The 26,222-nt window shown below is 52.6% G+C and overlaps 12 protein-coding genes across 12 annotated transcripts; 4 read left to right on the top strand and 8 right to left on the bottom strand.

Annotated features, from left to right (window-relative positions):
• Window positions 1-498: 498 nt before the first annotated feature.
• On the bottom strand, window positions 499-2,135 carry BD324DRAFT_172355 (hypothetical protein). The gene is made up of 2 exons (XM_022012092.1): window positions 1,591-2,135; window positions 499-1,542 (listed from the first exon to the last, which is right to left on the bottom strand). The coding sequence occupies exons 1-2, from the start codon at window positions 1,874-1,876 to the stop codon at window positions 932-934; spliced, it is 897 nt and encodes a 298-aa protein (XP_021868491.1). The 5' UTR covers window positions 1,877-2,135; the 3' UTR covers window positions 499-931.
• Window positions 1,889-2,961, bottom strand: BD324DRAFT_583992 (kinase-like domain-containing protein; the record flags this gene model as incomplete). Its single annotated transcript, XM_022013651.1, has 6 exons — window positions 1,889-2,094; window positions 2,152-2,277; window positions 2,328-2,351; window positions 2,394-2,523; window positions 2,575-2,695; window positions 2,738-2,961. Coding segments are annotated over 6 exons (831 nt in total), but the record flags the coding sequence as incomplete, so codon positions are not given.
• Window positions 2,962-7,127: 4,166 nt separating this feature from the next.
• Window positions 7,128-10,226, top strand: BD324DRAFT_172012 (hypothetical protein). Its single transcript, XM_022012089.1, has 15 exons — window positions 7,128-7,319; window positions 7,373-7,471; window positions 7,534-7,545; window positions 7,600-7,615; window positions 7,659-7,750; window positions 7,790-7,832; window positions 7,871-8,718; window positions 8,757-8,875; window positions 8,922-9,058; window positions 9,112-9,215; window positions 9,263-9,434; window positions 9,474-9,600; window positions 9,642-9,882; window positions 9,921-10,046; window positions 10,095-10,226. The coding sequence occupies exons 1-15, from the start codon at window positions 7,232-7,234 to the stop codon at window positions 10,154-10,156; spliced, it is 2,286 nt and encodes a 761-aa protein (XP_021868489.1). The 5' UTR covers window positions 7,128-7,231; the 3' UTR covers window positions 10,157-10,226.
• On the bottom strand, window positions 10,066-10,960 carry BD324DRAFT_172050 (YKOF-related family domain protein). The gene has a single exon (XM_022012090.1). The coding sequence runs from the start codon at window positions 10,915-10,917 to the stop codon at window positions 10,297-10,299; it is 621 nt and encodes a 206-aa protein (XP_021868488.1). The 5' UTR covers window positions 10,918-10,960; the 3' UTR covers window positions 10,066-10,296.
• A 711-nt stretch (window positions 10,961-11,671) lies between these two features.
• On the top strand, window positions 11,672-12,482 carry BD324DRAFT_653479 (complex I intermediate-associated protein 30-domain-containing protein; the record flags this gene model as incomplete). The annotated part of the gene is made up of 2 exons (XM_022018657.1): window positions 11,672-11,822; window positions 11,872-12,482. 2 exons carry the CDS (start codon window positions 11,672-11,674, stop codon window positions 12,480-12,482), a joined length of 762 nt encoding a protein of 253 aa, XP_021868487.1.
• A 35-nt stretch (window positions 12,483-12,517) lies between these two features.
• BD324DRAFT_583806 (PLC-like phosphodiesterase) lies at window positions 12,518-13,999 on the bottom strand (the record flags this gene model as incomplete). Its single annotated transcript, XM_022013638.1, has 6 exons — window positions 12,518-12,817; window positions 12,869-12,914; window positions 12,956-13,325; window positions 13,364-13,471; window positions 13,520-13,657; window positions 13,699-13,999. The coding sequence occupies 6 exons, from the start codon at window positions 13,997-13,999 to the stop codon at window positions 12,518-12,520; spliced, it is 1,263 nt and encodes a 420-aa protein (XP_021868486.1).
• BD324DRAFT_171940 (putative X-Pro aminopeptidase) lies at window positions 13,968-16,513 on the top strand. The gene is made up of 13 exons (XM_022012088.1): window positions 13,968-14,247; window positions 14,287-14,538; window positions 14,585-14,591; window positions 14,653-14,669; window positions 14,707-14,763; window positions 14,811-14,941; window positions 14,988-15,442; window positions 15,485-15,542; window positions 15,596-15,785; window positions 15,834-15,907; window positions 15,955-16,025; window positions 16,077-16,176; window positions 16,227-16,513. Exons 1-13 carry the CDS (start codon window positions 14,157-14,159, stop codon window positions 16,323-16,325), a joined length of 1,602 nt encoding a protein of 533 aa, XP_021868485.1. The 5' UTR covers window positions 13,968-14,156; the 3' UTR covers window positions 16,326-16,513.
• On the bottom strand, window positions 16,371-18,325 carry BD324DRAFT_637092 (membrane dipeptidase-domain-containing protein). The gene is made up of 12 exons (XM_022016970.1): window positions 18,076-18,325; window positions 17,911-18,022; window positions 17,796-17,857; window positions 17,684-17,745; window positions 17,498-17,633; window positions 17,417-17,445; window positions 17,254-17,374; window positions 17,102-17,194; window positions 16,926-17,063; window positions 16,783-16,881; window positions 16,652-16,730; window positions 16,371-16,600 (listed from the first exon to the last, which is right to left on the bottom strand). Exons 1-12 carry the CDS (start codon window positions 18,270-18,272, stop codon window positions 16,436-16,438), a joined length of 1,293 nt encoding a protein of 430 aa, XP_021868484.1. The 5' UTR covers window positions 18,273-18,325; the 3' UTR covers window positions 16,371-16,435.
• A 78-nt stretch (window positions 18,326-18,403) lies between these two features.
• BD324DRAFT_637089 (hypothetical protein) lies at window positions 18,404-21,741 on the bottom strand. Its single transcript, XM_022016969.1, has 12 exons — window positions 21,126-21,741; window positions 20,878-21,039; window positions 20,752-20,820; window positions 20,502-20,698; window positions 19,878-20,445; window positions 19,737-19,828; window positions 19,355-19,692; window positions 19,263-19,301; window positions 19,102-19,217; window positions 18,845-19,055; window positions 18,783-18,791; window positions 18,404-18,722 (listed from the first exon to the last, which is right to left on the bottom strand). Exons 1-12 carry the CDS (start codon window positions 21,247-21,249, stop codon window positions 18,515-18,517), a joined length of 2,133 nt encoding a protein of 710 aa, XP_021868483.1. The 5' UTR covers window positions 21,250-21,741; the 3' UTR covers window positions 18,404-18,514.
• Window positions 21,740-23,820, bottom strand: BD324DRAFT_637084 (HotDog domain-containing protein). The gene is made up of 7 exons (XM_022016968.1): window positions 23,609-23,820; window positions 23,303-23,554; window positions 23,242-23,262; window positions 23,011-23,194; window positions 22,680-22,959; window positions 22,533-22,640; window positions 21,740-22,484 (listed from the first exon to the last, which is right to left on the bottom strand). Exons 1-7 carry the CDS (start codon window positions 23,787-23,789, stop codon window positions 21,966-21,968), a joined length of 1,545 nt encoding a protein of 514 aa, XP_021868482.1. The 5' UTR covers window positions 23,790-23,820; the 3' UTR covers window positions 21,740-21,965.
• A 757-nt stretch (window positions 23,821-24,577) lies between these two features.
• BD324DRAFT_653473 (hypothetical protein) lies at window positions 24,578-25,567 on the top strand (the record flags this gene model as incomplete). Its single annotated transcript, XM_022018656.1, has 1 exon — window positions 24,578-25,567. One exon carries the CDS (start codon window positions 24,578-24,580, stop codon window positions 25,565-25,567), a length of 990 nt encoding a protein of 329 aa, XP_021868481.1.
• An 18-nt stretch (window positions 25,568-25,585) lies between these two features.
• On the bottom strand, window positions 25,586-26,162 carry BD324DRAFT_637077 (ATPase, F0 complex, subunit J). Its single transcript, XM_022016967.1, has 4 exons — window positions 25,985-26,162; window positions 25,843-25,927; window positions 25,694-25,726; window positions 25,586-25,646 (listed from the first exon to the last, which is right to left on the bottom strand). Exons 1-4 carry the CDS (start codon window positions 26,012-26,014, stop codon window positions 25,618-25,620), a joined length of 177 nt encoding a protein of 58 aa, XP_021868480.1. The 5' UTR covers window positions 26,015-26,162; the 3' UTR covers window positions 25,586-25,617.
• Between the last annotated feature and the right edge of the window lie 60 nt (window positions 26,163-26,222).

Genomic DNA, 26,222 nt, shown 5'->3' with positions numbered 1-26,222 from the left:
AACCGTCGTCGATCGAAGCGTCAACACGTGTTTCTGAGCGCAAGACCCAAGGACTCTCCCCTCCATCCAGCCTCGGAGGGATTCAGAGGCGCGAGTCAAGAAGGCTGAGAGGCTTGACAGCTGAACTAAACTCTGCCGGCTTCTGGAGCGGGACCCAATTGAGACTTTTCCGGTGGATCGTAAAGGCACGTAGGTGCTCTATGGAGCTCCCATTGATCACTGGTCGTTTCTTCCGATAGGAATGGTGGCGCTTGGCGCCCATCCATCCAGCTTTTGAAGCTGTTTGTGATTTAATTTAGTTTTCCGATATCCCCGTGGGATGGAACCCGCATCGTAAGATCAAAGGTCGATGGAAGAGTCACGGCGGCGCGCGACGTTTGGTCTTTCTTTCTCGACGGATGAATCAAGTAGGCGCGAGACGTATCGTGTCATGGTTCATCCCGCAAGACCTGGCGTCGAGACTTTTTCGGCCAAAATTCATCGTTTGTTTACAAAATTGACATGAGTCTGTCAACTGCGGGCATATCATTCAGCCACCGATCGAGAATGATATGACACGTTCATTGGCCCTTCGTCAGTACGTCATGGTCAATCATCATAAACTTGAGAGACAAGGCCAGATCAGTGATGCAACTGAGCTTTAAATATAGCTAGCTTTTCAGTTGGCCAAGTCTTGGCAGACCGCCGAACCATCAGCCAGACTTCACGTAGTCTTCCAAGGGATGCAGCACAAAGCACAGAACCACGTCTGATGCTAAGGCTACAAACGTGCATGGCATGTATCATGTACGATGATGCGCAAACTAATCAGTTTGTAGAAGCGTGTTTTGAGAAGCCGGAAATCAACCAAGGAAAATGATATGGCAAGGAGACAAGCTATGGATACAGATTGTTTGGTGTCAGAGGCGTAGGGTATGGTAGACGTGGTATGCTACATAATCGAACAGTCACTTTTGCCACTCGGTTCCAATTCCCGAGAGGAGGCGGGAAGGACGTCGATCTGAAGGTTGTTTTGCGATTTCGTGGCTGCTGAGGAAGCGACCCCTTCATGGTGGTGCAAGTGCCGCATCTCAGTTTGGAACCGAGTAGCATTGTCTCTCCGGTGCTCGCTCGGCTCGGCTGAAAAGCACTCGGCAGCAGTGAGGTCGTCAGGCACGGCTTTGGACGAACGTCTCGACAGACGGCGAATGCGAGAAGGACCCTTTGCCGATTCGCGACGCGCCCGAAGACCTGCGAACAGTTTGCCTGCCCCGATAGTCTCGTTGTCGTGGTCGGCGTCTTCGGCGGGAGACATCGGTGCCGGACTCGATGCACCCCTCTGACCTCGTGTTTGGGTTGACTGCGGTGAATGGAAAGAAGTTGTGGTTTCAAGGCCGGCCATGCTGAGCATCTCTTCTTGTCGGGCCAGAAGCACGAGTTGCAACTTGACGTCGCATGTCATGCCGGCTTTGGTGGCGCATGTAGTGTGGCAGATCATGCCGCATGTTTGGCACAAGAGGCCAGACTTCTTGACGTTGGCATGGCAGACTCGGCAAAGAATCGCTGGGGTTGACGTTCAGTGTTGTGACACAGAGGCAACGTCACGCTCACCGTTGCTGAACGTGGTTTTGATTAGCTTGTGATTCTTTCTAGGGGTCGACTCGGGCGTCGGAACCCGAGAAGCGAATTGTAAATTGGGTGAGTGTAGATTTTGTCGAAAGACCGCGCGTAGATCCTCTTCCGACATCTCAGAGGCAACCGCAATGCTCGCGGGTCGAGATGCGGTTAAGGCCATGCTGTTGGGTCTGGTACCTTCGCCATACCTGGGGAAGATGACGCTGGAATCTGGACGGCGGGAATCCATGCTCAGTCTGCGGAGGAACGGGACAGAGTCCATGGGGCGGGAATCCTAGATGTCGTCAGAAGTGCCTCGAATCAGGCGAGTGAGGCTCACAACTAGATCGGGTCGCATCACCCAAGGATGAAGGAAAAGCTGCGTAGCTGATGGTCGAGCTGATGGATCCTTGATAAAGCATAGCTGCAGGAAGTCTCTCAAATTGTCCGAGATATCAGAGGGAAGTGGTGGAAAGTCATCCTCGACGATGCGGAACAAGACTGAAGACTGTGAGTGAGCTCATGCACGTCGAGGAGGAGTCCGGAAAAAAGGCTCACCTGTCATGCTGTTGGGAATATCGGAGTAAGGGGGCCGGCCGGTGAGCAGCTCGATGATCGTACATCCTAGCGACCAAATATCAGACGGTGGAGAAGCTCCATTGAGAGATATGACTTCCGGTGCCACTAAGCGGGTGTCATTCAAGACATTTTCGAATCAGAAGGCTCAGACTCACTCCAATTGGGCGTCCCAGCGACATCTGTTCCCTGTTTACCAGACGAGATGTCCTTCTCCTTGTGACGCATGGAGAAAGCCTCGTGTTTGATGTTGGCAACGGCACGAGTTACCAGAGACACTCCAAAGTCGGACAGCTTGACGTTGCCATTCTTAGTAGAGAGGATGTTGGCAGCTTTGAGATCACAATGCACCACCTGTACGCAAGGATCAGTCACTTTTCGGGACAAAAACTCAGCCACACTGACCCCTTGTGAATGGAGATACGCCAGTCCTTCCAATATCTTGGCAACGTATGATGAGACGAGCTCCTCGTTGAAATTGCCAAAAGCCTTGAGGGTTTGGCCAAGACTTCCATTTTCAACATATCTGACCACTGTTCAGTAACATTCTCTGTGAGCCGAGACTCACTCCAGGATGATATTGAGATACTCTTCATCCCTCAACATGCCTTCGTATTTGACGATACAAGGATGATCAAGACGTTTGAGGAGCTCAACCTCATGCATCACACCTTCTACCTCCGACTCTTGCAGGCCACTGAGATTGATCCGCTTAATAGCCGCCATTTGGCCCGTGGTGAGGTTTAACGATCGATAGACGGAACCGAATTGACCCCGGCCAATGCAGTTGCCAAGTTGCTACGGACGTGTCAGTACTCATGTCATGCATATCAAGATTGAGAACTCACGTATTTGACTGAAGATCTTCCGTGGTGCGCTATCTCAAGCACCTGGGATACCCTCTGAGCAGACGAAGCACACTGTCGTCGCTCCAAAAATGACGATGAAGATCCGGCGAGGTTCACCATACTACTGACTTTCATATTCGTCGGACTGGTCGGACTATCTTCGACTTTTGGTACCGCCGTTTCGGATTGACGGCGAGACATGAGAATAGATTGGCTGGCGTGATTCGGCCTAGGATATGCTACGGGAGCAGTATCGCTTCGTGCGAGATGCGGCGTGAGGCCGTCCTCCCGAGGCGAGAGAGACCGCTTCGGGACGTACGTCTTGCCGTTCGTGCTGACACGGCGGAGTAATGGCTTTGGACCATGTATCATGAGTGGAGTTTTTGACTCGTCTTCTTCCTCCATGACTCTTGAGACATCGATCCTACCTAATCGAGATCCTGGTCGAGGCTTCCTCGGAGTAACGGGATCGTCCGCAAATTTAATGTTAGGGGATGACATCGCCTGCCCTTCCAAGGCAGCCAAAGATCGACTGAGAGCGTGTCCTCGAGGATCAACCTGGGTTGTAAAGAGCTCGTCCTGGGAAGCAGACTGCCAGGCATCGGCACGGAGGACGTGAGGATTGATGGGTCCGGAATCTCGAGTGTAATTCACGTCGGCCTCCACGATCGCAGCGGAAAGAGTATATTCGCCTGAGGGGAATGAATCCATTGAGCGGATTCCGCTCGAGACAGTGTATCCGGAAGTAACTGCAGATCGAGAGGATACGAGACTGGGAGTGCGCTCCTGTAGATGGAATCCGTTCCGAGGTTCACTTGGTGAATCGGGGGTGTCTGAAAGCTGAACATTGGAAGTGATGCTGGGTAACCCGTGACCCAAAGATGCTTGAGCTCGAGATCCGCTTGACATACGAGGTCTGAGCGCTGGTCTGGGTCCTACAACAGAAGGTCGTCGAGGCGGCGTTGGATTCCGAGAGTCCGCTCGAGAAGGGCTGGTCAATATGGACTGTGTAGTTGATTGGATCGGTTGCGTTTGTGATCTAGGAATCCCTGGCTTCCCCCTAGGTGGAGAAGGGTACGATCTCTTGTTCAGAGGAGGAACTTCGTCAAAGACGGCAGCAATCGGTGTCTTCGGACTTGGTTCCATTTCAGAGTCGACGCTCTTGGCGCTATGCATCGTTTGTAATCGGCTTTGCATATCGTTTGGGACCTGGACGGCACCGCTCATACCCGAAGAAGGCGAGCGCGGAGGCCGATCGTCCAAGCTAGATCGAGGGGTTGGTTCTGCGAGAGTCGGTGATGTGCTAGCGGAACCCCGGCGGGATGGTGATGCGCTTGTTGATTTAGCAGAACGATAAGGTACAGTTGGCGGACCCATTGGCGATGTTGGTGATGATGGTCGAGAGCTGGCAAGGCCAGCGCTGGGCCGACCGGCCAGTCTAGCCAGAGCTACGATGGTCTTGGCGACCTTTGAGAGACTCGTTTCGGATCCTTCTTGTAGGTCACTGATGCGAAAGACATCGGCTTCCCGTAGACCAACAGAATGACAGGCAAGAGTGAAACGCGTCAGATTGGTTGCTCGGACTACGGCGTCTTCGGACATGTTGACGCGTGAGATACGAGGCGGTTGTGAGGGGAACAGGTGATTGAGCAGCCTGCCAGAAATCAGCTTTGGGACTTGTGCTGAAATTCAGGACCCACAGACAGAGAAGGATGCCATCGGACAGGGCCTCGGCGAATTGTTTTGCCTCCCTTTCTTTGGTGCGATTCGTCACACTGACATTTCGAAGTTTGGCTTCCAGTTTGTCAAATGATCGGTGGGCTGGACGATCCCCCGAAGCATCCATGTTGCCGTACTGGAGTAGCTTCGCGATTTGACTCCATTCCGTACCCCACACCTTTTCCATTCTCGACAACAACGCCAGCTTCTCATCAGCTGCGACTTTCATCTCTGTCGTCTTAGAATTCCGAACGAACCCCGGACCGCGAAGAATACCTGGAAGTGTTCTGATCAAGAAGGATATTGATAAACGAATCAGGAAATGGTCTTGCGAGAGGTTTGTCTCCATTATCGATGATCCAGGAGGCGAAGACGCGGTGGGATAATTGGGTCGTGATGGCATCGAGTCTGTCGAGGATTGCCTAGCTTTGCGATGCGGTTCTCTCCTACTGGGATTCTCCAGTGTCAGCGGGCTGATAGGTCGAGACGGCGAGCACGAGTTGTGTTGAACCGGTGTCGGCTTCGTAGAGGATGAAGCATCGAAGACTGGAAAGGCCTTGGTATCCGCAAATACCGACATGGTCAGTTTAGTCCGTCGATCCCTGATATCCACGGCTGAATCCTCGCCATCCAAGGCGAGTTCAGCGAGTGCAGAGGTCGACATCGACCCCTTGGACAGGGATGGCGCTTGCCATTTTCCATCCGTTCCACGCTGAATGATTGGAAGTGCAGACACTGCGACACGTTGGGTCCTTCTCGTCCCGGGTGACGAGGGACGGCTGGCTCGAGATTTTGACGGGACCGGTGGAGGAGCATCCCGAAGATTTGAAGATGTAGAGGGTCTTGAAGATCTTCTTGAACCTGGGATATGCGTGTCATTGAGTATTGATCTCAGACGTGATCGGACCGTGTGTTCGATGCTTGGCTCCGGTGTGAATGAACGGGTACGGGAAAAGAATCCTTTGATACCTCGACCGCCCGCGAGGGGAGGTGGCGGAGGCTGTTGCTGAAAAGCTGTGGACATGACTGATGCGACTCGTTGGAAACGTCGAAGTGTTCGGGTCGACGCAAGCTCAGGGCTAAGTTCAGTCCACTACTCAGCGGCGGTCTTGTTCGAAATAGGTATGCCTTCCGACCAGTCAGTCTGACATTCGCATCTGACTGGCTCTCTGCTCACCGGTCCCAACTCCTTTATGCGGTCAAGCGATTAAAAGGCAGCCTTGGACACCCCTCTACTGGATTCTCGTTCTAAAGGACTAGAGAGTCAAGGGAAAGTCACACAAGATTATAGGTAGCCATCTGTTCGATATCAGCGGTTTTGATCCAAAACGTGATGGTCGTCATACACCCACCTATTCGAAGGTGCTTGGATATCTTTGCCTGAGATTCATGAGCGAACAACTCTCTTAAATGAATCCGAGGCAAAGACCTTTCATCCTGTCGGAAGGTAGGTCGGTCGACTGAAAGCCAGGCACATCCTCTACAGCTTTACGTGTCTGGCCGTATCGTATGGTGATATCGATATCCGATGACGAAATGGTGGAAAAACGACTCACAGCTTGGTGTCCTCGTCCTGGTTCCTACCAAGCTTGGCGAGGCCGTGCTCGTCTCTGCTTCTTCCCTCCTATTCCGTATGACTAGGCTCTGACGCTTGATATGTCCGAGCGCGAGGACCTACTGATCGCCCTGTGTATCAAGTCTGTAGGTTGCAAGGGGTTTAGCTCACACCATAGCTGAGGCAAATATAGTGAGATGAATGGCGATAGGATGGGTGTTCCTTCCATTTGACATCAGATCAAAGGTGTCAAACAAGAAGGACTGTGTACTGCCGCTGAGAGAGGCGAGAGAGGGGTGGAAGAGCAGAAAGAGTTGGCTCACCGCACAAACTCTTTTTCCCTCTGTTATGGCACACTGCGCTTGCTCTCTTACTCGCCTGGACCCCTGAAGTGATGGCACAGGCAAAATCGAGAGGAGGCCGTGACGTGTAAGGCTGTTTGAGACTTGATGCGTTCGCTGTTCAGCACGCTCGCCGGAAGATAGGATATCATCATCTTCTCAGGCCTTGCATTCCCTTGAGAGCAGGTTTGAAAGAATGTCTAGGATCTTTGGCGGGGCTCGTCAGCTGATTGACTTGCATAAGGAAGTGGTTTTTTCTCTTTTGGCTATTGTTTTGGCCTGTTTGATCTTGATGGTCGGTCGGTCAAAGTGCGCGCTGTCATTCTTCGTGAGTAAGTACAAGCTGCTGTCCATCCATGCATCGTTGTTGTGCCCTCCAGAGCCACCTTGACGAGCTATGTCCTTGTCGTAGACGATGTGATCGCCAGCAAACGCGCAGTCGAGCGGGCGGCGGCGAACGCGAGGGCAGCGGCGGCGGCGGCGTTTGCGGAGAATGAGTTTATCCGGAAATTTACCGAAACGGGCCAGCTCAGCAAGTTTCATTTAGAGTAGCGAGCACACCCTTTTGGATCTCTCAAACGGATTGATGATTGAGGCAAATGCCATATTCTCTGACCATGACAGATGAGATGGGACCTGCTGATCAGATCGAGATCTGGAACAAGGATCAGGAAGACGTGGTGGAAGGTAAAGCCCCGGTAGATGTAGAAGGATCTGCTTGAACTGACGCCGCGGAAAAGTCACCCATATGAACGAGAGGACTCTCCATGACGAAGACCAAGCAGAGGGCAGTCGTCCGTCAAAAGTAGCCAGAAAAGAGAAAAAACGGAGACAGACGCGTGAGCGCTCTTCCAATCCGTCCGAATTCCCCTCGATGTTGACTGGCAACATTGAAATGTAGAGGCCTGCGACGGTGAGCCTCAAGAAGAAGAGAGGACTGGCCTGGATGTCACTGACTACTATCCAGCTTGTAGGGCGAGGAAGTAGGCCTATCATTGATCCGGACTCCTCTGACTCCCTTTCAAGGGTCAAATGTGATCGGACAGATCCTGGCAATGCGGCGTTGGGCATGGCCAGTCCAAGCAAATGTGGACCTTGCAGGGCTGTCGGCGTGCCATGTAAGTGCCGACGGAAATCCTAGTGCTGAGTGCCGACAGGTACTTTCAATTACACTCAAAAGAAGCGTGGACCGCCGAACCAGTGCGTTGATATCCGTTTGCAGGCGATGACGCTCTCAGGGTTGTCAAACAATTACAGACTGGGTCCGAAGCTGAGGAGCCTGCGTCTCCGGATATCTCTCAGTCCATGTCAGTCTCAAGATCGCTACCCGCCCAGCTGTCATCTGCGCTACGCTATCCACCAAATCCTGCCCGTCAAGAAGTGTCAGCGCCCTATGTCACTGCCACGAGCTATTATCGCTCGTCAATTGTACCTGGTAATCTGGGTCAAGGCACACTAGCAGAGCAGCATGCCATGCAAGCCAGCGCACTTATGAGGCAGGGCGCCTCGTTTGGCAAATTTAGGGCCATAGACGTGGAACGAGATTGGGAGCCTCATCTCTTGATGACATTGGAGGCTACCGCCCCTGGAGGCAGAGCGTATCAATTCTTCCGGAAGGAAGAAACCCCTCGAGCCGCCAGCGAGCGACAGCAGTCTAATCCACCGCTAAGTCCGCTTACTCTCGCATCACTTGGCCTGTCTCGTACAAGTCACGGGAACCATACACCCTCGATTCACCCAAGGATGATCGACCTGTCTGTTCAGCCTCGAGGCCCCTTGGACTCCATCATGCCGCGCTGGCGATCCCTTCGGGTTATGGAGCTATTCTTCGACTACGTATACCCTCTGAGCCCCTCCTTCGACCAGATCCAGCTCATGCGTGATCTGCAAGCTCGGCGTGAAACTCAAGAAGGAGAGACCGATTGGACTGCAATGGTCCTCGCTATCATGGCTCATACACTGGCCCAGATCCCATCTTGCTTCGTGCCTTTGTCCAAGAGCGAAGCGAGCGACCTCATGGGCAAATGTTACCGATCGGCACGAAAAATGCTGGAAGAGGAATACGAGGATGCGAGCCTAGAGAGGGGTGAGTACAGGGTCTAAGCGACCGCTGACCTGCTCCAGTCGCGGCATTGGGTCATCTCGCATGGACAGCCAGGATCACAGGTCGCAGTGCCGTTGCGAAAAGCCTGACAGGGCAAGCATGGGCCACGATCCTTGATTTACGGTTGGACAAATCATTGGTAAATAGAATAACCCCACCGTTGCACAGCGCTGAGAGCATGTTAGGACTTCGGAGCCCAGGAGACGATGGTACATGAACGCACTTTTGAGCTTGTCTCAATACTGGATAAGACTTTGGCATTCTCCGATCGACTGTATCCAATCATTCCTTCAGACTTCAGGTTGAAGATCAACCAAACCCTGTCAGTCTGTTGTTTGATTGTCAAAAAATGTTCGTAGCTGATCCCCACTCCAGATCAACCCTGTTGCCGAACGAAATGGGTGATTATCTTGTGACAGGTCTACTCGAAGATCTCCGTCATGGACGGCCGAATAGATTGATCAATGAGCTGTATACATGTGCGATTGCTGTACTTCACCTACAATCGGATGCTGATCTCCTGTAGTGCTCGGCTGCGTAGCAGAGTGGAGGCATCAGGGCACAGACCAGATCGTGGACGCTGATACGGACTGGACTCTTCGCCGCTTCGAGTTGATTGAGCAAGCTCTGGATCGGAAGACTGGCGCATTCGATGGCTGGCTAATAAACGAGCTGTTCCAGCAAGAGGAGATTATGACGTGAGCACACATGCGTACGCCTTCGTCTGACGGGGCTAGCGAGGCGAGCAAATCGTTAGAGGATCAAGACACAGATGTCAGGACGCTCTTCGCCGAACCTAATTCCACCTCGCATATTCACGAGGACACTGGTCTCCTACAATGGGTACAATTTGAGCTCGTCATTGTGAGCGCGTGCGGTGGTGTCATATACTCATCCGTCCGCAGTGCTTGGCACACTGTAGTCTTTCAAGCTACGCCGATGAAATCCTCGATGATCTGCGGTCTGAGGACCCAGACGCGGCTGCCAGATTGGTCAAGTTCGCACCACAAAATGGCAAGACTATCCTTTACAACTCTGTGGACAACCGTGTTCTCGATCTCATGGATGATGGGGCAACAGCCTGGATGGAGGAGGTAGAACAGAAAGTCTTTGTCTGCCTCGAGAAAGTCCCCATGCAGGTGATCTGTGAGTGATCGCTTTCCCACTGGTTGACTTGTTTTCAGGCCTGAATCACCCGACCCTGGTTCCTCTTATCCGAGAGCTGTTTAGACGTATCTCGGGTCATTGGTCCAACGCGGGATCTGACCTGCCTTCTGCTGGACGGCCGACCCGGTCTCGCGAGTTTCTTAGTTGGTCATGCCTTGTCACGCCGAGTTCGAGCTGATCATGTGCTACAGCTGAATATCATTCCAGACTCGACAGTCTGAGTCACCTCTGGTCCGACGTTGGTACACCTTGAGTCCAAAATGGATCCAGTTATGCCTTTGCAAGCTCCCGGCTTGCATGTATTTTTGCGTAGATCAGGTCTTGAGAATGTCTATTCTCTAAAGCTTCGTCATTCCTCCTCCAGACTTGTCGCGTCTAGCTCCGCCGCATCATTCACTTGTCCCTCGCTGTTGGACTGTTCGCCGATAGCATTAGGTCCAGAGTGATGTGCGCATCATCCGGTGCGAATGACACGAAAACTCCTTCGAGGGTTTTGAAAACCTTGGCCCCATCACCACGAAGTTTTGTACAGAAATTCTTCTTCCGATCCAGAGTTCCAGATTCGTCGATGAAGTCGATGCAAGCGTTGATCTCTGTCATGTATCCCGGTGGTTGACCCAAAGGATAATAGGCAAATTGAGCTGAAATGATCTGACCAGTCTCTGAGGCCGTCTCAACGGCTACCAGAGCGTTCTGTTTTCGTGTCGACAAAGGGAGTGGGGGTGGAGTGCTGCCTGGTTCGGACCGAGTCTCAGGCAGCTGAGGGCCTCCGGGGCATCCGCGAGAGACCAACGCGTGCATAGTAACGTGATGACCCGACTTGACCACCAGAGTGAAGAGGTCTCTCATGGCTGCAAACAGGATATCTGGCGGACCAATCATCAATGTCGACGTGTCATCCGTCTCCATCCTCAAATCCTTCCGGTACGGGTCCAATGAGGATAGAGCACCTAGTATGACAGCGACGTAATCATCGCTCATCACGGACAGGGTGACTTGGGCTCCACAATACATGATCACTGCACTCTGTCCCACCTCGAAGATAAGACAAGACGATCAGATGAGCAGCCATTCGGGGCGTGTCGGCAGCCCTTCGAGTCGGTGTAACGGAAGCAAATTTATGACGCGGGCATCGGATCTCGTCAAGGTTTTATTCATGCCGAAGGGCTTGTCGCCCGAAAAGATTGCCCTGAGACGAGCCAATTGAACGAGTCCGTTCCTCAGCGTCGGTATCAGACAAGCGAGACAGATTTGGAGATCAGGTTACGCACGAACAAATGAGAGAACACCATTGGCGTCGAGTTCCACATCCCGAAGCTCAAATGTTGGTCTGCACCCCAATACTTTTGACTCCTACACAACTGGAGTGCAGTCCAGTCGCCTAAGTCATTGCTCGAAGCGACAAGAGCGAGTCTCCCGGTGGTACCGACACCACTGCAGTTCCTGAAGCTTGGGGTCTATCAACAGCGAAAAGAGCAACAGCACAAGTAGATGACGTGTATCAGTGGCGAGCTTTCGGAGCTATGCGCGCTTCTTGCACCAAGGTTGTTCCAGAGTTTCGGCCTCATCTGATATGCTCGCTCCTGGTATTTGGCCCCATCTATATCTTAGTATCGTGGTGGAGAATGTATGCGTGAACAGCGGGATGATGGATGCGTGATGCCACGAACAGTTTGAAACCGCCACATCGAGTTGACAGCACACTTACGTCATGAAGGCGCAACAAGATCCTCGCCAATCGGTTCTGTATATCCTGCACTGGACAACCATGACTGATCACATCTTCCCCCCTTGGCGCTTGGATCAGTGGAAGGCTGTGGACGATCGTGTGCGAGGTGGAGCATCGACATCGCACCTCGACACTGTGGAAAATCTGGGACGTGCTAGCTCGTCTAGGGCCAGATTCTGGGGCCACCTGGGTTAGTCTAAATGGCCAAAACCGTGTGACTATGCTGATGATCGAAACAGACATCGACACTCTCGGCGGAGCTGGATTCGCCTCTCAGCGATTCGTCTTTGGACCTGAGCCGCTACATCTACCCCGGCACCTTTTCAAGGGTATAACAATAGACATCGTCGATTCTGGATCATCCCTTAGGAAAAGTTCTGTTCATACGTATACCCTCGTCCTCAAAACCAGTCTTAGCAATCGGACGCAGCCTCCGAACGTCCCTCCCAGCCCTGAGCCTGCATCTCTCTCCTACGAGGCCAGTTTCACCGTCGGTGAACCGTCTTCCTTGGGCTCAAAAACACGGTCAATCCATCTCAACATAAATGACTTCATCGCGACCTATCGAGGCAGAGAACTGCCGAGGTCTGATCCGAGGTATCAGCCATTCCACAGCGAGAAAATATACGAGCTGAGTCTGATGTGCCGGAGTGGATTTGGAGAGCAGAAAGGCGACTTCGAGCTGGTCATTCAGGGCATCTCGCGTTGGCGAAAGGAGTCAAAATCAAAGGCGATTGTCAGCTTCTTTTCAAGCATATGGAATAGAGCGACGAGGTGGATCCTGTCTTGGTTCTCGACAGAGGGCAAGGTCCAACTTCAGGACGAGGAGAAACAGGGCCTGTTGGAATGACCTCTTCGTCCGGCACAGAATCAGCGACTTATTGGCTAAATGAAATTCATGGCAGTCATAATAGATGCGAGGTCAGCGTCTGACTCTCCCGTCTGACGATAAAAGTCAAACAGAATGCAAGCTTTGACCTTTTGACCCGCACATATACGCTCCAGGAGCCAATAAGAGAGGCGTGAGTTTATGCCGCGCACTCCAACGCCCCAGCTTGGCCATCCGAATCCCTTCGCCATAGTCGTGGGCAGAGCCAGAGGAAAATTCGAAGCAGACGCGAACGAGAGGGTGAATGAAGGATCCTTAAGCTGCGCATCGAGGCTCGGATCCAGTGACTCTACGACCTGAAGCAAGATAAATGAGCTAAAGTCATCATCCTCTCCCTGGTCTCTCACAATGCGATACTTTTCAGGTATCTGGATGAATGATCCTACCCGATACCTGGAACAGATTAGCCGATGCTGACCTGACTGATGATTTACCAGTCCTGGACTCGCACCCGTGTGCCAGAACAATCCCATTCGAAGACGTAAGGCTTCGAATCGGGCCAGGATGCAGGATGCATCCCTAGGCCGTTGAGCCATTCTTTCTCTTCCACGCGCTCAAAGCGAGAGAGCAGGATTGCTTTGCCTCTGATTTCGCCCAGAGTAGGCACGCGATTCTCCAAGAACCAGTCATCGTTGAAGACAGTCAAGTCACGCTCGACCAATGCTGAAAATCTAGGATGAAACGGTGGGATTTCTTCTTTGATAGACATGATCAACGTCTCTCCAGAGTGAGACTGTAAGAAGCGATGAATCGTTGAGAGGATAGTTGGGAAATCGAGGCGCTGAGATTGGGGACCATGATACGCTGATTGTCAGATGAATGGCCTTAGGCGAATCACAAACCGATGAGCTGGGTCCCGACAACTTTTAGTCGTACGTCGATGAACCGTATACCAGACTCAAGCTGTTCGTAAAGACCAGTAGCAGGCTGTTGGCATTGCGAAATGGGCCCTGCCACGCATCAGATCGAATCAACGAGACTACGGCGGTGAGTCATACCTCCAAAAAATGCCAAGGTCTCATGTGTCCCGGCCATTGCGACACTGCCTAGGGCAGTAGAATCAGGTAGAAGAGCCATAAAATCGGACGAGGGAGGCTGAGATAGCACAAGCAGAGTATCTCGACCTTGAGTCTGGGCTTGCCAGTCAGCCAAATCCCTCAGATCACGTCTTATCGACTTGCCAACAAGCGGTAAGCGCAAAACCTCAGCTTGCCTGTCGGACTCTGCCCTACGATCTTGACGGCTACTGAGTCCCATCCATGGACATTACAATGACGACTTGGTCGGACAGGGGTCGTTACTACTGCGAATCCCCCGTCATCGTCACGCAGGTGAACCGCGATGAGGCTGCCTGGATCATCATCTTCCCATGCTAGATCCAAGCGATACCGGCCAGGTTGCGATGAGCCAGCGACATTTATTCTTCGTTTCTCGCTCTGAACTTCGATGAGGTGTAGTTTGGGCGCGTAGATCTCCATCTCCACAGCCTACTACATGGTTCTGTAGTCGACATTGACGTTGACATCGTCGTCATATTATCGCTCGTGTTTCGGCATCTCCCGAAAGCGAAACTGCAGGTTCAAGGCTATATCGGAACGATAGAGGGCAGCATTTGGCGGAACAGCGACCACAGCCATGAGCTCAGGGATTCAGCAGAGAAGCCTGTTAAGGCAAATGCAGAGGGCTTGTCAAGGTAGCTCGAGCTCTGGCCTAAGACAACGCTCTGGTGAGTTCCCAAGCTGGACTCTCCGCCGATATTGACCAGAACAACCAGAGCTGCCGTGTCGTCCGTCAAGAGCAGCATACCAGAGCTATTCGACCTCTCTTTCTGCTTCCAAACCTCCTAAGCATGGCCAACCTCTGCGCTCGACCCATCCTCATCTCATCAGAGAGGGGGAGTTGACGCCTGGAATCACTGCTCAGGAATATGAAGACAGGCGCAGAAAATTGATGAAGGCTTTACCCGAGGGTAGCGTAGTGATCTGCATGGCTGGGACTGTCAGGTTGATGTCGCAGTGTAAGTACGAGCCGTCTCTATTGATCGCTATATTGAACATGCGCAGCGATCTTGTAGGTCAATTGGCCTTAGGGAACAAGTTTGAGCATAGCTGATGGAGTGACTCCCTTGAAGCTATAAATTCCGCCAAGGTACGAATCGCCCTGTGAAAGCTGCTGACTCTCTCAGCTACCGACTTTTACTATCTGAGCGGATTCCACGAGCCTGACGCAACTCTGGTCTTGGGTCAGTCTATGTTGGCAAGGCGGAACAGAGCGCTGACATTCCTTCAGAATCCGATCCGTCCTCTTCTCGCGGGTATGAATACACCTTGTTCGTCGCACCCAAAGATCACGAGACGGAGCAATGGGAGGGCAATGTCACTGGACTTGATGATGCAGTGAAGATCTTTGGAGCGGATGAGGTGCGCGTGGCGAAGTCGAAGCCCATGTCTGACGTCTGCTTTCAAGGCCAAATCCATACGGTCTCTCGGGACTTTCCTTCCGACCTACCTGTCAAAATCCAACGTCTACGCCTCTCTTCCACCTCTACCTTCACCTTCATCTGCATCCAAACCACCACACCCATCAACGTCAAAGCGTACTCCGTCCTTACTCCGTTTTCTCTCGTCTAATCGGGGTGGATCATCCACACACGAAGCCCCTCATGTCCTCATAGCTTCTGCTTTGACGGCAGAAACCGCCAAGCCGCTTGAGAAAGAGGTGCACAGGTTGAGGATGATCAAGAGTTTAGCAGAAAGAGCTCTGATGAAGCGTGCTGCGGATCTAAGTTCAGCAGCTTTCGTCGAGGTCATGAAGGCTGCTAAACCTGGAATCAGCGAAGCGACCTTGGCTGCTATATTTGAGTTTGAATGTGCACTTGGAGGATCAGAACGGCCAGCCTACGTCCCAGTGGTGGCTTCAGGGTAAGTCGAGAGTCATCAGAGGCTGCTTCTAACAACTTGCAGTCCCAATTCGCTCGTTATTCACTACACGAAGAACGACTGCCTGGTCGACGACAACGATGTGAGTCGGGAGACTTGCCCCCTGCGAGTCTTGGAACCAACGGTGCTGCTCAGCTCGTCCTCATGGACGCGGGATGCGAGTATGCAATGTACGCCTCGGACGTTACACGGACATTCCCGGCTTCAGGCCGGTTCACCTCGCCTCAGAGGGATCTCTATGAAGCGGTCTTGACCGCTCAGAAAGGTTTGATCAAGGCTTGCGAACTGGAGGCGAAACTATCTTTGAATGAGTTGCAGCGGATGGGTCAGTAAGAGAGACTCTATCACTGCTTCTCTCGCTGATGAACTGTAGCATGCGCGTCTCTGGAAACGGAACTCAAGCAGATCGGTTTCAAGATTGGTCGTGGAGATGTCCAACATCGTCTCGTAAGCTCAGCAACACCTCCATCAAAAATCTCACTGAATGTGTGCAGTATCCTCACTTCATTGCGCATCATCTTGGATCGGATCTGCATGACTGTCCAACAGCAGATCGCCAAGCGCCGTAAGTGCCATGCTTCACTTTCTCTCCCACGGCGCTCAAGACGCCACATAGCCTGGTGGATGGGAATGTCATCACCATCGAGCCTGGCGTCTACGTTCCAGCGGACTCAGATTTTCCGAAGCATTTTCATGGTCTAGGTGTCCGTATAGAGGTGAGCCGACCCGCTCACGCTCTTCATGCTCTCCGGCTGAGATCATCCAGGACGACATCGCCTTGACATCAGATGGGCCTTATATCTTGTCCGCAAATGCGCCAAAAGAGGTAGTGGACGTCGAGGCTGCCTGTCAGGCCATCATATGAGATGTGACCCACATCTACAGCTACTTGGACAGGAAAGGAGTCGCATGCTTCTCTGGAGCCGACTAATTTTGCATGCCCCTATCCCTGCAGAGTTTCCCAACAGTCCAGAGTTATAAGTCTGTTCGCTTCGCATAAACTGCCATACTGGGCTTCTTTCCCTCCTGCTTCATCTTGAGGCTCGTGGCTTCCATTCCGCGCATAGCACGCAGCAGATTGCCTCCTGCCAGACCCGCAAGCTCATCCTGCTTCCATCCTCGAGTGATAAGCTCGGCGAACTGGGACGAGCAGTGTCAGGATCCGCATATTCATTAACCTGTCCAGCTTACCAAGTTAGGATACATCGAAACATCCTCGAGACCACGGGGTACTGCGTCGATGCCATCAAAGTCACTTCCGATACCCACGCTAAGAGCACGCTCAAAATGTGGCACCATGTTGACTGGCGAGAATGACTCACTGATCTCTACTGGTCTTGCTAGCGATGTATTCCACGTGATCTGCAATAGTCTTGACGTCCACACCCACTCCTCCTGGAGCGGCAAAGGTGGGCAAGAAGCTAGCAAAAGAGTCAGATGGGATGCGAGACACCTCTTGACCTACTTGACCATGACGACACCATCGACCTTGTGCTTGCCTCTGCCGAGCTTGCTGAGGACCTCATCTGGAACGTTCCGTGAAATGTTATTGAAGGCTCGGGCGCACGAATGGGAGAGAATGACGGGAGCACGAGTGATGGACCTATATGGGTGAGTATAGCCCAGAATCTCTTGGCTCACAGAGCATCAAGAGCGGTCTGATCTGAGACATGGCTGAGATCAATGAAGACTCCAAGTCGATTCATCTCGAAGATCAAGTCTTTTCCAAGATCCCTTACAAGCACTTCAGCCATTCGTCTTAGAAGGACTGTGACCGCGCCGGAAGGACTCACGACAGACCTCCCCAGTGTGGAGTCACCGGCTGGAAGATTCCTCCGGAGTCTGCGAAAGCATTGTTACAGCCATGCGTCAAGGTCATGTATCGAACTCCGAGCGCGTGGAACATTCGCAGAGCTTTCAAGATCAGTTGACTGACTGCGGTGTGCGATTGCTCACCTCCGAGGGAGTTGCCGAGCGAGTGAGCTCTACGAAGGGCGTATCAGCCGAGTCTCCCCCATGCGCAAGATCTATCCTTACCCCTCCATCCCCATCAAGGATGCGATTTTGCCACTGGCAACGGCTTCCATAACCTCATCTGCAGTCTTGCAAAGTTGGAACACATCAGAGTATTTATCCATCAGGTTCATAGCAACATCAATCTGTTCGAGCGTATCTGAACAGCTCGGATCAATTCAGAATTCCCGTTACAGAGTGGGTCCATACCTCGGGGACCATTGTAAGGAGTCAAGAAATCCGGCCCAGCGTCTTTGGGGCAATCTATATAGCTGTAGTATACATCAGCGGGCCAGATCATGGAGCATGCGATTAATCTCACATAGACCAGAAGAATCCTCCTAAGTGACCTTTTCTGGCCTTTGGGATGTTGAGGTGGGATATCTTATCGGAAGTGAGCAGTCTACATTTGGACTTTGTGAATGAGTATCACTTACCAGACCGTAGCGGTTCTTCAAATCTCCATAGAGATCCATATTATCAATGTTGTTGCCGAACCCCGCTCTGGCAAATATGGGCAAGTCGATGTGTCCATCGATGACAGGAGAGCTGACCACGGAGTCAGCCGTGAAGCATGATCGGTTTGGGCAGCCATGTGTCACCTCTTAAGATAGTAGTTTGCAAGTTTGAGAGGATCTTTCGAGCTGGGTACGCCCTCGCCCTTGACAGAAACAAAGATGATACCGGCTATCAGAAGCACAGTCGTGAGGATAGTAGTGAAGAGGATCCGCCGCTTGGATGCAATCACAGAAGCGATGTGCTCCGGGTGGTTGCTGGGGAGGAGCGGCTGGGATGACATGCTCAGAGTCAAGCCGCGACAGCTCCAAGCTGAAAGAGAGAGAGAAAGTCAAGTCTCGATAGATACGCCCGCCAACGATCCGCGACTCGGTGCGCCGAGCATCCCGACTCGGCAATGACCGATCGCGGTTGGATGCAGCTGATGCATGCCCATTGAGCCAGGACAGCCTCGAATGCATGCTCAAGCTTTGTTGCTGGCTTCATGGTGTCTGTGTTCCGGTGACCCGCTAACTTCCTACAAAATTACTTGATGTCCTCATCGCTCCGTCCATCCTCACCATCGCCTATACCACCGCCATTGGTGGCGGCGGTACTCGGTGTTTGACCCGGTCCAGCATGACCAGTCGGTGTCGCTGCGGATGCAGGTTGGGATTCGCTGTTTGTGGACGAAGAATGCTTGCCAATGAACCATGCGGGGACCCAGCCCCTCTCTCCGGTGTCTTGCTTGATCCTAAGAACCTGCATCAGCTACGATCCATATGGTATCAATCCGGGCGAAAACATGACTCACGTGTACGACCTGAAAGCGCCAAGAGGTCAGCTTCGGACCGTCAAGACACGAGCCCAGCTTACCAATGACAATACTTCTTATACACTCTCACTCTGTCTCCCTCTCTCAGATTGACTTGGTCATCCGCCTTTGCTTCCCAGTCCATCAAGACCACTCCAGGATACGAGCTCGACATGATTGCCGGTGGAGGGATCGGTGCGAGACCAGGGTACGCGGGATCAGGTGGGGCCGCTGATAGGAGAGATATTGGAGAATGTAGCTCGAGGAGACAGCCTGGAAATTGTCAGCCGAGACAACATCGGAAGGATGGACAGCTGACCCGCTGGGACCCAACCAGACTTGGATTGATCTGGAGTGATGTTGCCCATTCCCGCGGGATCACGTTGAACGATATACCATCCCTTGGCTTTTGAGAGGATGACATAGGTAGCGCCGCTGAAGTATTGTCAGCCTGAAACGACCTGTGTGCTTGCTACTCACACTGCGACGTCGAATTCGTCCTGCCGATCCGCTATGTACCTTGAAGGGGCTTTAGTGGCATGATCCGATGAGAAAATTATGGGACCACTCACGGATATATAGCTACCGCATACGACACGTTTTGCGGGTTGCCATCCTTGTCGATCAGCGTCTTCTTGCCAGTGGCTCCGCCGGCACTACGCGGAGCATTGGGTCCAGTCGCATCGGTCTCCCGAAGACCGGGACTGGGCAATTCAGGGAAAGCTCCTCCGCTAGGCGTTTGGCCCTCTTCCGGTCGCCGAGACGGCTGCAAGGACGTCGCTTTGGTGGGCGAGGTGGTATCGCTAGCCGGTCGAATCTTGGGTAGCACATCCTCTGTCGAATTAGGAGGCAAGCCAAGTTTTATGGCTTGTTTCTGTTGAGCAACAGCGATTGGCGATTTGATGTCGCGCTGGAGGATTGGGCGGTGAGATCCAGCTAGCTTGAGACACTTACCATGTGCCGGAGCATGAAGACAGGCTTTTGGCCACCCTCCTTCAGCTTTTGGAACAGCATCAGTGGCTTTTCGTCGTAGCTGAGGCAGCGTTCTTTGAAAGAGTTTCGGATTCAGCTCTCGGTTAACTCTAGAGCACACACCTGTGTTCCCGAAGCATATGAACAGCGCGTACATCTTCCAATCATCGTTGATGCGGTATTTCCGCAACGCTGCCGGGAGCACACGCCAGCAGGGATCATCCAGCGTCACTCGGAACGACTTTGCTGCACTTCTTGCCGCATCTTTCGCTTTGGACTTATCCGTAGAGTCAGGCGCAGAAACTCGTTCACCACCCGCTGTGCTGGTCGAGGCGGTGGTGATAGATCCGCTGGAGGACGCGGGGCCTAGTGAGCCCTTCGAAGAGGTTGGGATGAGGCCTGACGGGGATGTTGAAGCGATCGAAGCTCCGAGAATTGAAGAGCCTGAAACTTGACGTTGGAAAGGAGGCGGTTGAAGCGGTTGAGATGCGATACTCTTCGCTGGCGTGACGGAGCGATCGTTGTGTAGGAGATTGGAGGGAGAATCCGCTAGGAAGGTCGAGTTGGTGGTCGGCGTGAAGGTGTCTTGGAATGTATTCGAGTCGGCTGTGAGTGGTGGAGGGGGAGCAGAGGCTGTCGATGAAGCAAGCGATGAAGGGAAAATTTGGGATCCAGGACGATTGAGTCGGCTCTGAATAGTACATGAGTGTCCGATCCTGATCCTCGTCGGTAGGTCGTTCCACTCACATGCTCGACCTCATCGCCATCACTATGCGATCCAGCATATTCCCTCCACTTGAGAGAGCTCGTGGACTTGTCGGGTCCTCTGAGGCCTTGCAGCGTGTCTCCGTCCGCAGAGCTCGACACGGGTATGGTGATGCCGCTCTCCTCGAGCGTGGACAGAAGCCTTGAATGGTCCCGCTCAAGGTACAGAAGGCGCTCCTCTAATCATCATGGTGAGCACTGCACACGATCACCAGATGACCAAAGGTCTCACGCTGTTCCGCAATGAGGTCGACGAGACGCTCTACGTTGGCCAGCTGCTTCCTTGTGTGTGATTCGACGTCTGCAGAAGGAGGAGCTCAGCAGTTATCCAGAGGTATGTCTGACAGAAGCAGCCCACCTTGAGGTCTCCAATCGTCATCACCGAGGTCAATTCCTTGCTCCTTTTTCAACTCCCATACTGCTCTCAGAAGATTTAATCGATGCCCTATGCTCGTGATGCCCATATCCTGTAACGTGGCATGGTCCATTGCTGCGAGAACGTCACCTGTGATTCCATGTTCTGAACAGGTTGTGGGTCAGTGGCCGAAGCTCAGAGGCAGGAGGACAGACAAGGCTTGTTGCGATTGAGTGGATCTTGCAACTCACCAAAGATCAACTCCTCATACTGAGGTAAGCCTATGTGCACAAGGTACGAATGGACGGCTCCTTCGTCCCATTCTAACAGTAGCTGCCGCGGTGAGGCTGAAGTCGGGGACGTTATGGCAGCCATGGCGGTAGCATGAGCGATCGAGGCAGGGGAAAACGAAGGAAGTCGGCTCAGAGTTGGGGGTTAATCAACTTGCGGACCAAAGTACCCACGCAGTCGCGGGGCACACTAAGCGCCAGATGGTCTCCAGTACGCTGTCCGAGTGTCCACTGTCTCGAGCAGAGCGCAATGACAAAGCTTTGGAGGTCCTCGTTGGCCGAAAGGGAGGCCTATGATGCAGGATTTTGTATCAAAGGATGAAACGGGATTTGTGGTATGATGATGAAGATGAACCTCTATTGATGCGCGAAGATTGATCTCAAGCTTCCATCCAACTGATGCGATGGTCTTGATCGTCGTCGACTGATCTCAACAAGGTACTGATGGGATGAGATGGGCAAATGACAGCATTTCACAGTATGGAATGCCAGTTGAAGTGTGTTATGCTTCACTTCGGCGATCAGCGATTGAAATGCTCGACCGAACGCGTTCACCGCAGCAGCCAACATCCAGTCGTCTGACCACTTGATACATGCATGTTGTGAGGCTCTTTAACATCACGAACAGGTCAGGAACACTGATCCAGACGCGTTTCGTGCTCTATATGATGTTGTCTTTTGATCAGATGTCTTGGTTTGTTCGCTAGCGACGTATGAGCGCGTGACCATGACGGGCTGTGTGTACGACGAATGACCTTTGTGAGGGGATCCAGTTGGTTCTGTTTTGACCATCTGACCCTTTCATATCCCTCCGGAATACAGTCTCCGCATCTCGTCTCCCAATTCCAGTCTCCGCTTCCCTTCGAGATAATGCATCGACTCGGAATAAGTCGTCGGCACCACAGTCCGACCGATAGGTTTACCGTCCTCGACAGCCATCGTGAAGAAGAATGTATTGGTCTCACGGCGGACCTGAGAGCCCTGATTAGCATCCAATCTCGCGTCCGGCCAACCTCGCGTCCGGCTCACCCCTGAGTCCACTTCTTCTACTTCCGCCCTTACCATGATATGGACTTTGGCTTCTTCCCCCGCTCGAGGCGTCGACGTGTTGACAACTTTGGACGTCAAGCGAAGGACCGCACCGATGGGCACTGGAAGCCTGAAGGTAATCTCGTCCAGTGAAAGGAAACGCATAGGTCTTGAAGCGAAGAGTGCGGCGTTGGTGAAACAGAGCTCGAACGCCAGACGCATCAAAGTGCCACCAAACGCTTTGCCATGTAGATTACGATCTTGCGGAAACATGAGTTGAACAGTTTGGGTCTGGAAGCGAGAGTGAGCGAGCGCGAGCTGCGCTGGGAATTGACCGACCTCTGTGTCTCTCATTTGCACGACTTGCTCGCCGTCCATGTACTTGGCATTGTGATCGACGATCTTGAGCATGAGATCGTGTAGCTCTTTTACCTCTTCGGATGTAGGCTGACAGCGTCAACTGTGAAAGTGTGCGAGACGGCTTACAGGAACTTTATCCAAGGCCATCATGGAGTTTTGCTTCAGACGTTTTCGGTGGTCCGCACCGATGTTCCACAATGCTTGCTCTTCCTCGCTTTCAACGATGAGCTCTGGGATCCTCTTCGACTTGTGTGTCTTTGAGTCTCGGCAGACCATGGCGAAGCGGCCGATCATAATAGTCTCCCAGGAGGATGAAGATGAAGTATTTGGAGACCCTTCCATTTTGACTACTACCTCCATGGACGAGTTTCCGGTCCAGGTAACGAATCCTGAGAACCGGAGATCCCTGGCGAGCTCGTCAACGTCCGAATTGGTATCAGTGGATCGGTTCGCTCACTTGACATTGTCCCTGTTAAGCTTCCCTAGCATGTCCAATCGATCAGCACTGGCAGTCGCGAGATATAGACCAGCTCTCGTTGAAGCCTCGTGGAAGGCTTGGGTCGAGTCCGGTGATTGCGAAAGACGCAAATAAGTCGGTAGGCAATGTCTGTAAGCAACGGCACCAGCCAGGGAGTCGAGATCTGTCACTGTTAGCAACTCACAGTTTTCAAATACGGCCCCGACTTACGCTCCAAGAGCTTGCCTATACCTGAGAGGTCAGCGAAAAGATTACCGCCTAATCAACTCACGAAATCCGCCTTGAGCATTGACGTATCTTTGATATAGCCTCTCGTCGCTCTTCAACGGGAGATCAAAAGTAGTATACGACTCGCTCATGTGCTTCGGACGCATGAGCTCCTTTTCTTCCTCGGCTGTAAGTGGAGCTAGGGGCTGAGTGGGCACTGTCCCGTCCAAGTCGGGGGATGAGGATGTAAGCCATGGCGAGGGAAGTGCACGCATGGAGAATGGCGAGGGATGATGTGGTGAATTCACGGCTGACTCTGAGAGCATCATGTTAGCTCCCACGCCATCCGAGCATAGTCGGCCCGACTCACTCGCAATCGTTGTCACTAGACTATCAAGCGTCCGTAATGTCAACAGCTGCTGGCCGGGCGTAGCTGGCTGAAAACTGCCCGAAGAGCTGCCATTCGCTCGGAATTGAGTCCTGAGCGGACCCGATCTGATCCGCCGAGCATGTCTGACGCATGCTGAGCATTGCAGAAGCTTCGAGGCCATCTGTATGTAGCTTGTCACAAATACAGCACAGTTCGTAACGCCACCATAAAACGATAACATTTCGGACCTTTGACAAGAGATAAAACGCGGGGCACCGCGCTTGCTGAGGACATTGGAGGGCGGTGAGAGTCGACTGTCACCACATACGAGCTATTGAGCTCTGCGTGGTAGCGCCTGAGATTTAAGCGTGAGTATGCTGTCTTCTACGACTCCCTTGCAGCTACGATTGAGCCTGATCAAGCCGTGTCACCAGCCAATGGCCACAGTCGAATAGAACATGGCGCCGCCACACTCTCGTTGGTGTCTCCGGGGATGTTCACTGCCTGTTCTCAAAGCCGAACGAAGTCGATGTCAGAGGCCACACGAAACGCACGCGTTGGCCCTATCTGTTGCTTCACTTCCTACTTCGAGGAGGACTGCAATCGACGGCGGCCATGTGAACCGAGACCTCGATGCGAGTCATCTAGTTGTACTGTACCTTTTGTTGCCACTTCACTCGAACAGACGCACTCTCTGTAACTCAGAGAGTGACGCTGCATACCCATCACCCCACACCTCGATGGATCTAAGGGCAAGGTGTTTCTATGCCAATGTCCTTTCACACGAGGGCCTTGTCCACGCACCTTCGTCTACTAAGCGCGCTAGTCATGACCTCCTTTGTACCAATGGCGCGTAATTTGAAGCTCAGCTGCAGTAGAGCTCGGACACTGCATGCAGAGAGAGGAGACGTCGATGCTCAGAATCTGACCCTTGCTCCTAATCACCTTTCTTTGATCATTAGAACGAGGATGGCTCTTGAATTGTCCGACAAAACAGGTGTCTGCGGTCGTGTGGCCCTGCAAATGTCCGACGCGACTCATTCGTCGGAAGTAGTGCCTAGTTGCGAATACCGTAGCGGAACGGGCCTGCTAGACGTATATCTGGTCGAACCTGTGGCGACACTCTTTCCCACTTGGCGAACGCCTGCACCGCAAGGCACACGACCCAGATTCCTTCAATCCGTAAGTTGGTTCAGACGGCCAGCCGAGCCACAGAGGACACAAAGCGTGCCAATGCCAACGCCGAGCATGCTATCGAAGAAGCCTTTCACCGAACGAGCCACGACTGGCCAGTTGGATGGTGGCTCAGTCTTCACTGCCGAAGGAGAGGACGACGAGCCGATACTCTTTGAGACGATCTACACGGGGCAGTCCAAATTACAGTACGGATCATTGCGAAATGGTGATGACGGGCACGTCCTCTGCACACCGTTCGCTCGATTGGTGCTTCAAGTGGGCTCGAACGATGACCAACAATCACAGTTTCACGCATGGTCCGCTGATGGTAATCTGACTCTTACTCTTGACACGCCCGTAACGATGAGATCTGTCCGCGAAGAGTACGGTCGAATGCTCGACAGTATGACTGAGAAGGAACTCAATATATCGAATACCAATTCCCTCGGTCTGACATGGCTAAAGACCTCAGTTCTGGACAAAGCAGCCATGTTGCACCGCACAAGGCACCCAGACTTCGGATTGAATACCACACTATGCCTGCAATTAGGACTCACCGCTCGAGTCCCCAGCGCCGATGAGCTCAAGGCAATAGCGAACGAGCCCTTGATAAGTCGCGCCATCACTGCATCAGTTCAGAGGCTCAGACGCCATGGAGACTTGCCGCGCATCGTCGGCGATACAATGACCGGTGAGGACATCAAAGAGATCAAACGCAAGCTCTGGGATGAACCGATGGACAGCGAGGCAGAGCAGCATCAAAACACGGAGAACGGGTCCTGATCCGCCGTTGATTTCGGAAACTCCCGTACAGTCTATGCATCCAACATCATTTAATGGTGCTCAGTCACAGCTTTCCTGTCTAGAGTACCGTCAGCATGGTTCCTCAGGGATGCTTTGTATCCTCACGTGGGTTCTTGGGGTTGTTTGCAAATTCAGGGACTACGTGACCAAGTATGGAGCAGCAGCAGCGAGTGAAGATGGAGGGCAGAGGACGACAAAGACACGGAGGAGATGATGCGTTAGCGTGATTTGTAGATGATAGCAAAACTGCTCACGAGCAAGCATGGAGTCCTGAAGCTTCCAAACAGTGGCATAGATGACGGCGCCGCTGATGGCAAAGGCCCAGAGTGGACGGATGATCTGTCATCGCTAGGTCAGGGAGGAGGTCGCATGGGCTCTTGCTGATCTTGAACTGACCGGTGTAGGGTATGCTCTTCGGCCAAACATGACGACTGATCTGACTGTCTGAAGATCCTACGTCAGTCCCACCTATAGGGTCCCGTGTCCAGTCTCCGTATCACATAATCTGATCGTACTCACCTCGTTGATTGGCAGTCGTCGGATAGGTCCAATAGCTCAAGCTCTCTCGTACTCTTGAGCGAACTCAGTGAATGACCCATCGGAGCTCAACGGAAGAAGATGATTTTCGGCGTTT

Source organism: Kockovaella imperatae, assembly GCF_002102565.1.
Source record: "Kockovaella imperatae strain NRRL Y-17943 chromosome Unknown BD324scaffold_15, whole genome shotgun sequence".
Classification (NCBI taxonomy): Eukaryota; Fungi; Basidiomycota; class Tremellomycetes; order Tremellales; family Cuniculitremaceae; genus Kockovaella; species Kockovaella imperatae.
This window is presented reverse-complemented; position numbering and strand designations above follow the sequence as displayed.

Bases quoted from the DNA above. Each gene is read 5' to 3' on its own strand.
- BD324DRAFT_637077 (XM_022016967.1), bottom strand. From the start codon at position 26,014: ATGTTTGGCCGAAGAGCATACCCTACACCG. The intron at 25,727-25,842 runs GTGAGCAGTTTT...TTGGTCACGTAG, and splicing joins TCAGGACTCCATGCTTGCTC to TCCCTGAATTTGCAAACAAC. The intron at 25,647-25,693 runs GTGAGGATACAA...ACGGTACTCTAG, and splicing joins AAACAACCCCAAGAACCCAC to ACAGGAAAGCTGTGACTGAG.
- BD324DRAFT_172012 (XM_022012089.1), top strand. From the start codon at position 7,232: ATGCCATATTCTCTGACCATGACAGATGAGATGGGACCTGCTGATCAG. The intron at 7,751-7,789 runs GTAAGTGCCGAC...GAGTGCCGACAG, and splicing joins CAGGGCTGTCGGCGTGCCAT to GTACTTTCAATTACACTCAA. The intron at 9,601-9,641 runs GTGAGCGCGTGC...ATCCGTCCGCAG, and splicing joins TACAATTTGAGCTCGTCATT to TGCTTGGCACACTGTAGTCT.
- BD324DRAFT_637089 (XM_022016969.1), bottom strand. From the start codon at position 21,249: ATGGCTGCCATAACGTCCCCGACTTCAGCCTCACCGCGGCAGCTACTG. The intron at 19,693-19,736 runs GTAAGTGTCTCA...CCAATCCTCCAG, and splicing joins TCTTCATGCTCCGGCACATG to CGCGACATCAAATCGCCAAT. The intron at 19,302-19,354 runs GTGAGTGGTCCC...AGCCCCTTCAAG, and splicing joins TATGCGGTAGCTATATATCC to GTACATAGCGGATCGGCAGG.
- BD324DRAFT_172355 (XM_022012092.1), bottom strand. From the start codon at position 1,876: ATGGACTCTGTCCCGTTCCTCCGCAGACTGAGCATGGATTCCCGCCGT. The intron at 1,543-1,590 runs GTGAGCGTGACG...CGTCAACCCCAG, and splicing joins CAAAACCACGTTCAGCAACG to CGATTCTTTGCCGAGTCTGC.
- BD324DRAFT_637092 (XM_022016970.1), bottom strand. From the start codon at position 18,272: ATGTCATCCCAGCCGCTCCTCCCCAGCAACCACCCGGAGCACATCGCT. The intron at 17,446-17,497 runs GTAAGGATAGAT...CGCCCTTCGTAG, and splicing joins TCCTTGATGGGGATGGAGGG to AGCTCACTCGCTCGGCAACT. The intron at 17,064-17,101 runs GTGAGCCAAGAG...TCACCCATATAG, and splicing joins CAGACCGCTCTTGATGCTCT to GTCCATCACTCGTGCTCCCG.
- BD324DRAFT_172050 (XM_022012090.1), bottom strand. From the start codon at position 10,917: ATGTATTGTGGAGCCCAAGTCACCCTGTCCGTGATGAGCGATGATTAC.
- BD324DRAFT_637084 (XM_022016968.1), bottom strand. From the start codon at position 23,789: ATGGCCTCGAAGCTTCTGCAATGCTCAGCATGCGTCAGACATGCTCGG. The intron at 23,195-23,241 runs GTAAGTCGGGGC...TAACAGTGACAG, and splicing joins TATAGGCAAGCTCTTGGAGC to ATCTCGACTCCCTGGCTGGT. The intron at 22,960-23,010 runs GTGAGCGAACCG...CGAGCTCGCCAG, and splicing joins CTTAACAGGGACAATGTCAA to GGATCTCCGGTTCTCAGGAT.
- BD324DRAFT_171940 (XM_022012088.1), top strand. From the start codon at position 14,157: ATGAGCTCAGGGATTCAGCAGAGAAGCCTGTTAAGGCAAATGCAGAGG. The intron at 15,543-15,595 runs GTGAGTCGGGAG...GGTGCTGCTCAG, and splicing joins GCCTGGTCGACGACAACGAT to CTCGTCCTCATGGACGCGGG. The intron at 15,786-15,833 runs GTCAGTAAGAGA...GATGAACTGTAG, and splicing joins GAATGAGTTGCAGCGGATGG to CATGCGCGTCTCTGGAAACG.